The following is an 11,780-nucleotide window of genomic DNA, read 5'->3' as shown; positions in this document are numbered from 1 at the left end:
AGGAGAGCCAGGGTCTGCAAAAAGGTGTGATATCTGTTGAACCAGCTGCAGAGGTCTTCTGCGTGTCATAACCCTGAACATACAGTTCCCCAGCTGTGCTCTTAGACACTCTTGATTTTTACCCTTCTTTCCCCTCTCCTTTTCTGGATGCACTTGGCTCCAGCACTCAGCTGCCAGTATGGAGCAAGGCTGGTCTCTATCTCAGCATTTCCCTGCTGTATCAGGCTCTTCTCAAGATGTGTGTAGCTGGAGGGATGCCCAGGCCTGGAGTAGCCACAGGCCTCTGGAGACAGGCTGCAGGCAGCCGTGGGCTCAGGCTTCGGGCTGGCTGTTGCCACGAGCCTGGAGCTTTTCCACAGGCATCTACCAGCCCTGTCTTACTTTGCTGTTCAACACATTGATGAAAATGGTGCCTCAGCCACGGGGTTTGGCTATTTCAGTGCTCCCTGCTGTGTGTTTCTGCCCTCTGAAGCAGCATTGCCTTGCGCATACATAGCCAGTGGGTTGGCTGTCGGCCCCCGTGCACTGTATCTAACGAAGCCTTCTTTCTAATCAAACTGGGAGAGGGGAGGGACTGGTCGCTTACTTCTAGCAGGATATCCCTGCTGGCCTCATCTCCAGGGAACTGGAGATGTAGCAGCAAAGGGCACACATTCCCTGCAGCTCGTGGACCTGCCTGGCCAGCTTCATCCTTCCTGCATCTGCCAACACTCCTTACCCAAATTACAGAGCGATGGCCCGGGGCTCTGTAAACCCCTTCCCTTGGGGCTGCCCTCCAGCCTGGCTGGCAGGGGAAGAGCAGCGAGCCCAGGCTGGGCTTGAGTGCCACATGTAGGACGGGGGTGCCGGCAGAAGTCAGTACCTAGGAACTGGGAAGGAGACCCTGTCAGGAGGGAGATGGGCAGGGGCTGTGCCATATGCCCCTCTCTAGTCTGTGTAATCAAGCCGGGGGGAAAGGGAAGGGATCTTTATTTTTGGAGCCATCCCAGCCCTCTCTTGGCTGCTGTTACAGGGGATTGTCATTGCCCTTTGTGCTCCTGCGGCGGAGCGTGCCTCAGACTGTTATCAGGAGGTTATTAAGCTGGTTGTGGAGCTGACCTGTATCAGGACAAACAGTCCCTAATGGAGCCGTCTGCTCCCTGTCCCAGTGCCACACGAGTTGTTTAATCTGGGAAGAGCGTGTTTGCGGCTGAAGACTCACGCTGTCCACCTGCAGCCCTGCCCGACCGTGGCCCCACTCAGGGAGGGTGGAGGCAGCTCACCCCTTCCTTGCCCCTTCCCCATCCTGCTGCTGAGCACCAGCTGGGCAGGGTCCACGCCGCCCCACAGCAGACACACCTGGGGCGCCCGGCCCCACCATCTGCCACGCTGCCACCGTCCCCGGAAGCAAAGGCAGTCATGGCAGGGCCCAGCCCGTCCTGCCCTATTGATTAGAGCAGGAACTGAGGCTGCTATCGAGAGCCAGACTGGCCCCAGTGCCCTCCCTGGTACCCCATCTGGCAGCTGAGGCAAGGTCTGGTGGTGGAGTCCGTGAGGCTGCCTCCATTGCAGTGCTGCGGCTGTAGTGTTTCTTCCAGAAGAGGATATTCTCCACTTACATCCCTGCGCTTACACTGGGGATATCTCATCGGTTACTGTCTCCCCTTGCTCTTGCCAGGCCATGAGCTGCCCTGCCGTGCTCCACACACTCGCTCCAGCTCTGGCCTCTGCCCCACATGTTTAGTGGTTTTGGGCTGATCCTGGTGTTTGTGGCTGGTGACGGTGCTCCTGTTTCCTCTGCGAAGCTCGTCTCTGAGGCGGACCCCGCAAGGCTGCTGGTCTTGCACATCCTTCCCGCCCACGACGGGCCCGGGCTCCGTCAGCCTCAGCTGATGAGGGAAGGGATGAGGGTGGGCAGCACCCTTCATCCCACCACCTTCCTTTCCTGGCTGTTGTGGGTTTTCCCTCTGCCCCAGCCCAAAGGGTGATGCCTCTGCAGGTGCTTGGGTGTTGCAAGCTCAAGATGAGGGTAGAGCCCAGGGACACACAGGGCACCATGTTGGGGGAAACAGAGGGGCTCTGGCGCCCGTGGCCAGATGCTGACAAGCACAGTAACGCCTGTCCATGGGGTTGTCCGACACCAGGCTCTGGGCCTGGCCTCCCGAGGCAAGCTCTGCCCCCCAGCCCAGGCGTGGGATGGGTTGTGCTGCACAAAAATGCTGCCGCAGCTGTACCTGGCCCCAGCCCAACAAGCGGCTTCATTCTGGGCGCAACGGCCTCGGTCTGCAGTGCTCCAGTGGGTCACGCTCTCTGGTTTAATGCGAGGCTGCTGTGGGGGCTTGTTCTTAATGCGCTGAGCACCAGAGCCAAAGGGTCACTTAGGTCCCTGGCAAACTGCCTGGGGGTGAAGCCCGGCTGGAGGCAAGACCTAGGAGCACTTGAAAAATTCTGGTGACTCTAAGGAAAGAAAACCCCAAGCTGCTTTAACCACCTGGCAGGAGCAGGAGGTTGGTTCAACATCAGCTATGTGCTGCTTGTCCTCCCCAGCTTGCTGGGATGTGGCTCTCATGCTGGCAGCCCCCTGCTCTGCTCCCGCCTCTCCGTGCCACCCTGTGGGTGTCACCTGGCTGAAGTCCCAGGCTCCTTCCCTGCCCTGGATGATTCCTTGCAGCCTTCTAAAAGCTTGAGTTTCTGCACTCAGCTTGTTGTCTCCCTGCATCTGCCTCCGCCTCTTGCTCCTGGCCTGGGATGGAGACGGTGCCCAGGGGTTGCTCCCAGATCATCCGTTGCTGGATCTACTACAAGCATTTCCCCTTCCAGAAATGTTAATGCTGCAGTTGAGTGGGTGAGGGTGGGATTGAACGGAAAGTGTTTCTTCATAGCCAGGTCAAATCCCTTTCCTTCTGCTGCAGCTCTCCCTCCATATGGCTGAAGCTGTCTCCTGGGAAGGAGCCATCTATGGGCAGGGGGTAAAGATTGAGCAAGAGAGCCTGAAGTGGGGCCATTTCCCCCTTCTTCTTGTACACACACCTGCACCCATGTTGGGGTGCAGCATGCCGCTCTAGGGGGCTCCAGTTGCACACAGCGACTGGGCTGCGGAGGCACTGGGGAAGCGCCGTGGTGGCTCTTGCTGACTTAGGGAAGCGTCAGGGGAAGCGTTGGGGTTGCCGTTACTCAGTGGGCCCAGAATAACCAAAAACCCACACCGGATGTGGTGGCTGTGCTTCCCACCCTGCTCCTTGCCCCCGGTGCTGCCCGCGGGGAGGGGGCAGAGGTGCTGCACCCACCAGTGCCAGTTATGGAAACCCTTCTGCAACAGGGAGCACGTGTTTCAGAGGGGAGAAGCAGCGTTTCACCAGCTGACGCAGACACCACCAGCTTCCCCCTGGATATTCAGGTTGCGCAAGGGAGCCCGGCATCCCTCCCTGTCCCATGCAAGGGCACAAGGACAGGGTGCTCTGCACAAGATGTCACAGGCATGGTTGGCCTTGTGAGGGGACTCAGCCCTGAGAAAACCCCCCAGAGCCAATTTTAGCAGTGCAGAAAGTGAATGGCCAGGGTTCTCTGACAGAGGGACAGTCCACAGCTCTGGAGCGGTGACTCAAAGCTGTGCTATTGCCCAGGAAGAGCAGTGGTGACTCTCCAAGGGCACATCTGGAGGTGCTCTGTGCTCAGCCCCGGCCCTGCTGCAGGGACTTGGCCTGGGGCAGGAGAAGCAGCAGAGGCTTCAAAAGATTTGAAACACATTCCCACCGCTCAGGTAGGAATTTTGCTCCACGTTCCCACCAGGCCTGGGGCCACCTCCCCTCTGGAGCTACCAGGTCCCTCCTTCCTTCCATCTCCTTTCCCCTTCTCTTCACCGGGGGAGGCAGAATTTGGTGTTACGGGGGGCAGGAGGTTATTGTCCAGGTGAGTCTCACGGCCGGAGCGCTGGCTCCCTCCTCTCCCCCTGCGGCCAGGCCGGGGCCGGCCCCTGCCCGCGGCCCTGCGCGGCCTCCCGAGCCGGGACCGGCACCGGGACCGGGACCGGAGCTCGGGGGCGGCAGCGCCCCGCCCCGCCCCGCCCGGTGGCTGAGTCACCCGGCGGGCGCGGGACCGTCCGGAGCGGAGCGGGACGGGACGGGACGGAGCGGGACGGGACGGCAGCCCCGCGGTCAGTCGGTGCGGGGCGGTCGGTGAGCACCGGCGGGCGGGCGGGCGGTGCGCGGGGCGGGGCGGCCCCGGGCCCCTTTGTTCGGCGGGAGGCGGCGGCGCGCCGCCCCGCCGCTTTGTCCGCCGGCGGGAGCCGCTCGTCCCGGCCTGCCGTGAGTGGGGCCGGGGAGCGGGGGGCTGTGGGAGGGCGCGGGTCGGGGGAGCCGGGGCAGGCGCCGGTACCCCGGGAGGGCTGGGGACGGGTGGGCGGGAGCCCCGGGCGTGGGCTGCGGTCGGGGAGGCTGGGGGCCGCGGGCAGGGGGGATCGCGGGGGCCGGGATCCCCCTCCGGTGGGCTGGAATCAGTGGGGCTGAGGAACCCGGGAAGGCTGGGGCTGGGGGGGCTGGGTCGCCAGGCTGGCAGGGACCCAGCGTGGGCTGGCGGGGGTCCCCCAAGAGGGCAAGGGCTGGCGATCTCCGGGGTGGGCTGTGGCGCAGGGGGACCCAGATGTGGGTTGGGAAGATTGGGGTCCCTGGGCAGGGCAGGCTGGGGCGGAGGGGACTCGGGGCCCCAGGCTGTGGGGATCGGTGTAGGTGTAGGGCCCAGCCAAGGCACATGGTGCTGGTCCTGACTGACGGCGTGGCCGGGAGGCGGCGGGTGGCTTGGCCACCTCGATAGAGAGCTGGGCTTTGGCTACCTGCCCTGGGGGGGACCCTGCCCCGGGCGGGGGGAAGGGGTGTGGGAAGATCTGTGCTGCCTTGGCTGTGCCTACTGCAGCTCCTGACCCCTGCTGAGGTCTGACCCTGTGTCACCCGTGCTTGACCACCATGGCAGTGCCCACGTGTGTGCTTTTGCTTTCCCTGGACTTGCCATTTCCTGGGGCTGCTCTCCTACCTGGTCCCCGCACCTTGTCGCCTCCCCAGCCCCTTGCCCTGGGGCCGGGGTGGTGTGCTGCTGCCAGGCAGCAGACAAAGCATCCTCCATCCATCAGAGTGGTGGGGAAGAGGGCCTCACACCAGGGAGATGGGGCAGCAGTGACACCTTGCAAGGTGCTCGACAACAGCAGGATGGTGGCCCTGATGGGCTGGGTTTGGGTCCCTGGTGCCAGCCTGTGCCACCTCCCACAGGCTGTCAGTGAGGTCCCCAAGACCGCAAGCGTGCTTGAGCTGGAGGGGCTTTTCTGTTGAGGCGAGGTTGTTCAGGAAGCAGGCTGAGCTAAGCCAAAAAGATCCTCTTATTCTGGACAATAGTGGCGTGAGTGCAGCGGGAGCCATCGTCCGCAGGGACGTGCCCCGGCCAGAGGTGATGGGACAGGGCTGGCCGGAGGGCAGGCGAAGCGTAGGGGAAGCTGGGGGGCTCTGTGGGGACACGTCCCCTCTGCTCTCCCGGGCAGCCCTGCCACCTGCTGCCCTTGCATCAGCTCATGTGCCAGCTGCTGAAACCAGGGATGGTGGTGGGGTGTCTCCTCTTGTGTCTTCTCCTTTGGCCGGGAGCTGTGGCGTGGTCCTCGTAATTTCCTCCTCGACCTCCGGTATCAGCTGTTTTTCTGGAACTTTGTGCAATTCCTTGGCTGCCCCATGCTGCACCTTGCCATCACTCTCCTGCTCCTCACCCCCCCGCCAGCTCTTGCTGTGGGGTGCTCTGACCACCGGCCACCATGGGCTTTGGGGGCTTGTAAGGACTGGGGAGTTGGGGGTCCTGCAGGAGGGAGGGCACAGCATGTAGGTTTGGTGGGGCAGAATGGTGCTGCGTCTCTGCTGGCCCTTGAGGAAGAGCTCTGGGGGGTGCAGAGGACCATGGGGGACCCATGTGGTGGGGGATACTGCTCAGGGGAGCCCCCTCGGCCAGGGGCTCAGGGCTGGCAGCTGCAGCGGGCTAGAGGGGCTGCCATGTGTTGCCTTCCTCCAGGGGCCCGTGGACCCCCGTGGGAGGGTGTGGGTGCTGGGACAGGGTGTGGTGCAGGTTGGGGACCTGCCCAGGAGCAGGTGGCAAATGGGTGCTGCGATGCCGGGAGCGGAGGAGGCAGTTCTGTCCCCTTCCTGTCCCCTCACAGTCCCCAGCTGGTGCTGCCCCATGCTGCTGTGTTTACCCTGGCTGTGCTGACTTTTCCCCCAGATGTGTCCTGCGGGGAACAGGGATGTCCCAGACTTTCCCCGGGTGTCCTTCCACCCACCTGGCTGGCGGTGGGGCGGGAGCAGGATGCGGATGGGAGTGTGGGGAGGAGGCACTGGGCAGGGGACGTGGTTTGGGGGAGATGGCTGCCTGTGCAGGGCTGTATTTGTGGACTTGTGGGTAAGGGAAGGGCTGTCGGTGCTGGGAGAGGGAGAGTGGCAGAGCTGGGGTGGTGGCTGGTGGTTTGGGGGTGCCCAGTGAGGCATATGCTGGCTTGCTCAGTGCCTGTTTGCCTGTCCCGTCCCCGCAGGGTTTGAGCCAACTGCCTGGCCAGGATGAGCTGGAGCTTCCTGACGCGGCTCCTGGAGGAGATCAACAACCATTCGACCTTCGTGGGCAAGATCTGGCTGACTGTCCTCATTGTCTTCCGCATCGTGCTGACAGCCGTGGGGGGCGAGTCCATCTACTACGACGAGCAGAGCAAGTTCGTCTGCAACACGCAGCAGCCCGGCTGCGAGAACGTCTGCTACGATGCCTTTGCCCCGCTCTCCCATGTCCGCTTCTGGATCTTCCAGATCATCATGGTGGCAACACCATCGGTCCTCTACCTGGGCTTCGCCATGCACCGCATCGCCCGCATGCCCGAGTCTTCACGGCGCCGGGCACCGGTAGCCCGGCGGGCACGCATGCCAGTGGTGCGCCGGGGGGCCGGGCGGGACTACGAGGAGGCGGAGGACGATAATGAAGAGGACCCCATGATCTTCGAGGAGATCGAGGTGGAGAAGGAGAAGAGCCCAGAGGGCGGAGAGAAGCATGATGGCCGGCGCCGCATCAAGCAGGACGGGCTGATGCGTGCCTACGTCCTGCACTTGCTGTGCCGCTCGCTGCTGGAGATGGCTTTTCTCTTCGGGCAGTACCTGCTGTACCGCTTCGAGGTGAGCCCCTCCTACGTCTGCAGCCGCAGCCCCTGCCCGCACACCGTCGACTGCTTCGTCTCCCGCCCCACCGAGAAGACCATCTTCCTCCTCATCATGTACGCCGTCAGCGGGCTCTGCCTCTTCCTCAACCTCTGTGAGCTCGTGCACCTCGGCGTGGGGCGCATCCGCGACGCCCTGAGCCACCCCGACAGCCCCCCGCTCCCGGCCGGCGGCAGCCCCGCGCCGCAGTACCCCAAGAAAGCCCCCGGCGCGCCCCCCACCTACCACTCGCTGAAGAAGGAGCCGCCGCGAGCCCCGCTGCCTGATGGCAAGCTGGACTACCGGGAGAGCCTGGCCCAGGCGGCGGTGGCGGGTCGCTTTGCCCTGGCCGGGGCTCCCCCGGCCCACGAGCTGGACCGGTTGCGCGAGCACCTGCGTCTGGCCCAGGAGCACCTGGAGGTGGCCTTCCACCTCCAGCCCCCCCCGCGGCCCCCCAGCCCTGCCCGCAGCAGCAGCCCCGAGGCCAACGGCATCGCCGCCGAGCAGAACCGCCTCAACCTCGCACACGAGAAGGGGACGGCCACCTGCGACAGGACCACGGGTGAGCCAGGGAGGGGGATGCATCCGGCTGACCAGAGTGGGGACACGGGGCGGTTTCCCTTGGTTTTCCCTGGGGAGGGGATGCTGTTTCCCCTGGGGCAGGTGCTAACTTGCTTCTTGCTTCCCGCAGGGCTGTGAGTGCCACCAGGGAGGACGGTGGTGTCTGCCGGAGTGGCTGCTGCCACCGCCGTGGGACGGGCAGCCTGCCAGGAGCGCGGGACAGAGGGTGACACATGCCTGCCCTGGGGGACTGGCTGGGCAGCCCTGTCCTGGCGGGCAGCGGCAGGGATGGGGGCCTCGGGGGACATTCCTACTTGATTTTCAAAAAGGGAATATCTTATTTTTGTACATTTTTATACACTCGTCAGCGTGTGCACCCTGGCATTTTTATACTCTGCTCCCGATTCCTGCTCTGGGCCTGTGCCTCCCCCCATTCTCCCATTTCACCCCCCTTTCCTCCTCCCGCACCCCCTTCCCGCAGCATCTTCTCCTCACGCCTCCCTTTGCCCTCCCGTGCCCGTTGCCAGCCGCTGCTGCGCCAGCCGGTGCTGTGCATGTGCAGACCACACCGGCGATGCCGGTGTTGCCCCCACGGTGTGGGGGTTTCGGGGAGCCGAGCCTGGGGGTCCGGCTGGCCGGGCTGAACCATGGGGCACAGTGCTGGGCTGGCATTGTGCTTGAGGCACAGGGGACAGTGGGGACCGGACGGGAGGGAGGGGGTCCTGGCGGCGCCACTGCCAGAAGGTGCCGGGGGGGAGCCGTGCTGCACAGCATCCTGGCACTGGGGTGCGAGCCGTGGGGCTGTCCTGCTGGGAAATGTCTGTGCAGAGGGCAGGGGCTGTCCTTCCCGCCGCCTCCGCCCCACTCCTGGCCGGCTGCCCTTGGACCAAATCCCATCCCCTCCCGCTCTGGCCGTGGGGCTGGGACCCCCTGCACAGGGCCAGACCCTGGTCCCGTGTTGGGGGGGACGCGGCACCCTGAGCCAGGCTCGGCCGGGAGCCAGCGGGGCATTTCTCATCATCTCAGCCTGGGTCACGCGGGGATTTTTGTAGTGTTGTTTTTTACTCAGAAATGATTGTCACTCTGGTTTTTTTCTTCTTTTTTTTTTTTTTTTTTTTTTTTTTATATCTATATTAGTAAAGGCTGAAGACGTTTTGTACTGAACTGCTGCATCCGGTCCTTCGGGAGGAAGGGGTGGGAAGGGAATCCTACGCAGCTGAGCTGGGGTGGGCAGCGCTGCCGGCTTGCCCTGGGACCTCCCTGCTGGCCCCGGGGTGACTCAGTCGTTCCTGCCGTGCGGAGGCGGCTGCAGCCGGGGCAGCCTCCATCGGCCTGATGGAGTGAGATTGCTCCGGCCCCATTCCTGCGTGGTCCCATCCCCAGTGAGGGGCCCTATGAGGGGCTTCCCCACAGCTCCCCGTCCCACCGCTGCCCCCACAGCTCCCCGTCCCACCGCTGCCCCCATGCCTTCCCCGTCGCGCTGCAGCCGGGAGCAGAAGGGATGCTGCCCTGCCCTGCGCTCCCCTGCCCTGAGGCCAGATCGAACCCAGCCACACCATGCCCTGGTTTTGGCCAAGGCACCCCAATCCCCTCTCTGGGACCCTGTGTCGGAGTTGGACCCCTATTGCAGCACTCACCCGTCCCCTCCCTCCTCCGGCCGAAAGCCCCCGCGGAGCTTGCATCCCACTGCACAACTGCATGCTGCCTCCGTGGCTGCCTCTGGTGGAAACCGGCATTTCCAGGCTGTTTTGGTAAAAGGAACAGGTTTATTATTTCACTCATCCCATTAAGCTTTCCAGCAGGCTGTGCCACCGGGAGAGGGCTCGCTTGCAGCGCTGCGTGTGCCACCAGCCCTGCCACCAGATCCTGGCATGGGCTCACACTGGGACATCCCAATTCCTGCCGTGGCAGCCTGGCCCTGCCTGGGAGCACGGGGAGGCTGTTGCACTCAGCAGCTGGAGTGGGACCCAGTCCTTTTTGGGATGGGGGGCGGAAATTGCTGGGGGGGAGCAAGTGAGGAGAAACGGGGGGCTGAGCTGGTTGCAGACAGCGGGCTGGCCTCAGCAGGGGGTCGATGCCTCTGCCCGAGGCGGTGCCTGTCCCAGACCTGCCATACCTCAGCTTGCTCCAGGCTGGGGACAGCCGTGGGGCAGGTCTGGCAGCGTGACTGTACCAGGGGCAACCCCAAACTCCGGCTTGCGCAGGGGAGGGTGACACAGCCCAACCCCCCCTGTTGGGTCCCTCTGGTCCCCGCGGGGTGGGGGAGTCCGCTGGGCGAGCAACTCCTGGTTGGGATCACTGTCCGGGGATGGGCTGCGGGACGCCCTAGACGCAGGTGCAGTCCTGGGCCAGGATGTTGGGCACTGTCTCGTACTTGAAGGAGTACCCGCCGTCAGAGGTGGTGCGGACGCGCAGGGAGCGCATGGTGCCAGGCAGGGCGGCGCAGCAGAGCTGCACGCCCAGGCGGTGGCTCAGCCCGTGGCCCTCGGCACAGCTCCCATGGCAGTAGTGGAAAACGAAGCTGCTGGGATGCACGATCCACTTGTCCCAGCCCAGCTCCTCGAAGGAGATGTTGAGGGAAGCCCGGCGGCAGTTGGTGTGGGCGGCCAGGTCCTCGGACGGGCGCTGCAGCAGGCTCAGGGCGGCTGGGGACCAGGGCATGGCGGAACGGCGAGACCTCTCGCTGCCCTTCGCCCGGGTGGTGGCGACCAAGAAGGGCATCTTGTCCCCCTCAGCCAGGCAGGGGCAGCTGGGGCAGCGCACCAGGAGGACGAAGAGCGGCTGCGAGAGCTGGGGCAGCAATGCCGGGGCGAAGTGAAACACTGTCCAGTGCTCGGGCGTCTGCACCACCGTGGCCGTCACCGGCATGCGGCCCTGCGGTGACAGGGTCAGCACATCGGGGGTCGAGTGGTTGGGGGCAGCCGAGGGGCCGGTGTAAAACCAGAGCTGGGCAGAGGTGACCATGCGGCTCAGGGTGTGTGCCGAGGGCTGGAAGAGGTAGGTGAAGATCCCTTCTTCCTCCAGCAGCTTGTCCGGCTGCATGGGCTCACAGGGCACGTCTGCGGAGGGGAGAAAGACGCTCAGGGTGCGCACCCAAACCCAGGGAGGGTCCCCGATGCTAGGTGGGAGTTGGGGTGTTGCAGAGGGTCCCCGGGGTGCAGGGGAGCTGGTGTCTAGTGCTATGCAGGAGCCACTTCACTGCGACCCACAGCTGAGCCCTGCTGTGGACATAGGCTGGTCCATTTCTGCTGCCCCTGTCCCCCAGTGTCCTGCCCCATAGCTGGGCATCCTGCCCTGTTCCTTAGAATCGCATCCCATTTCCTGCCCCATTCCTGAGCATCCCACCCTATCCCACCCGTCCTTCTCCTCAGCCCTCCCCATGTCCCTGCATCCCACCTGGCCCAGCCGTTCCCCAGCTGCTCAGCACCCTCTTGTACTGCCTGCCCCTCTCCCTCCCTGCCTGTGTCCTGGGCTACTCTGTCTGTCCCTGTTCGCCACCCCTTTCCACCTCCTGGTTGTCCACCACACCTTGCCAATGCCCCAGCCTGGTGTACCCTCCTTCTCTTCTCCTGCAGCCCCCCACAGCAGCCCCTCCATCCTGCTGCATCCCCACTGTCCAAGCCCTGACTCTGCTTCACCCCTCTGCCCTCTCCATCCCACCAGGGCATTCTCACCTGTGGAAGGGAAGAGGATCACCTGGGAGGTGTCCTCCAGCTCCATGGGCTCGACTTTAGTGTTTTCAAGGACGTCTCTCCGGTGCACCCTTCTCGCCTCCTTCTGGGGCTCCTCCTGGAGAAGCGGGGGGCTCAGATGCTCCAACACCCGAGCCCGTACCTTGGCCAGGATGAGCTGCCGGTCGGCACCAGCCCCCGTGCAGCTGGCCAGGACGGCGGTGGGCAGCATGGCAGGCAGCAGGTGCAGGAGGAGCAACATGACCATGGGGCGTGCAGCGGGCTGGTGGCTCGGGGGGCTCTGCTGCGGGCTCCTGCCTGCCTGCCCAGCCCGTCTGCCCGCTGCACTCCCCCCGGGACAGGGTGGCAT

At 64.3% G+C, this 11,780-nt stretch overlaps 2 protein-coding genes across 2 annotated transcripts; one reads left to right on the top strand and one right to left on the bottom strand.

The window, feature by feature from the left end:
- Positions 1-6,557: 6,557 nt before the first annotated feature.
- LOC141463361 (gap junction gamma-1 protein-like) lies at positions 6,558-7,877 on the top strand. Its single transcript, XM_074145713.1, has 2 exons — positions 6,558-7,740; positions 7,870-7,877. Exons 1-2 carry the CDS (start codon positions 6,558-6,560, stop codon positions 7,875-7,877), a joined length of 1,191 nt encoding a protein of 396 aa, XP_074001814.1.
- Positions 7,878-9,489: 1,612 nt separating this feature from the next.
- On the bottom strand, positions 9,490-11,780 carry INHA (inhibin subunit alpha). Its single transcript, XM_074145723.1, has 2 exons — positions 11,414-11,780; positions 9,490-10,798 (listed from the first exon to the last, which is right to left on the bottom strand). The coding sequence occupies exons 1-2, from the start codon at positions 11,778-11,780 to the stop codon at positions 10,065-10,067; spliced, it is 1,101 nt and encodes a 366-aa protein (XP_074001824.1). The 3' UTR covers positions 9,490-10,064.

The sequence above is a fragment of the Numenius arquata genome, chromosome 3, assembly GCF_964106895.1.
Source record: "Numenius arquata chromosome 3, bNumArq3.hap1.1, whole genome shotgun sequence".
NCBI lineage: Eukaryota > Metazoa > Chordata > Aves > Charadriiformes > Scolopacidae > Numenius > Numenius arquata.
This window is presented reverse-complemented; position numbering and strand designations above follow the sequence as displayed.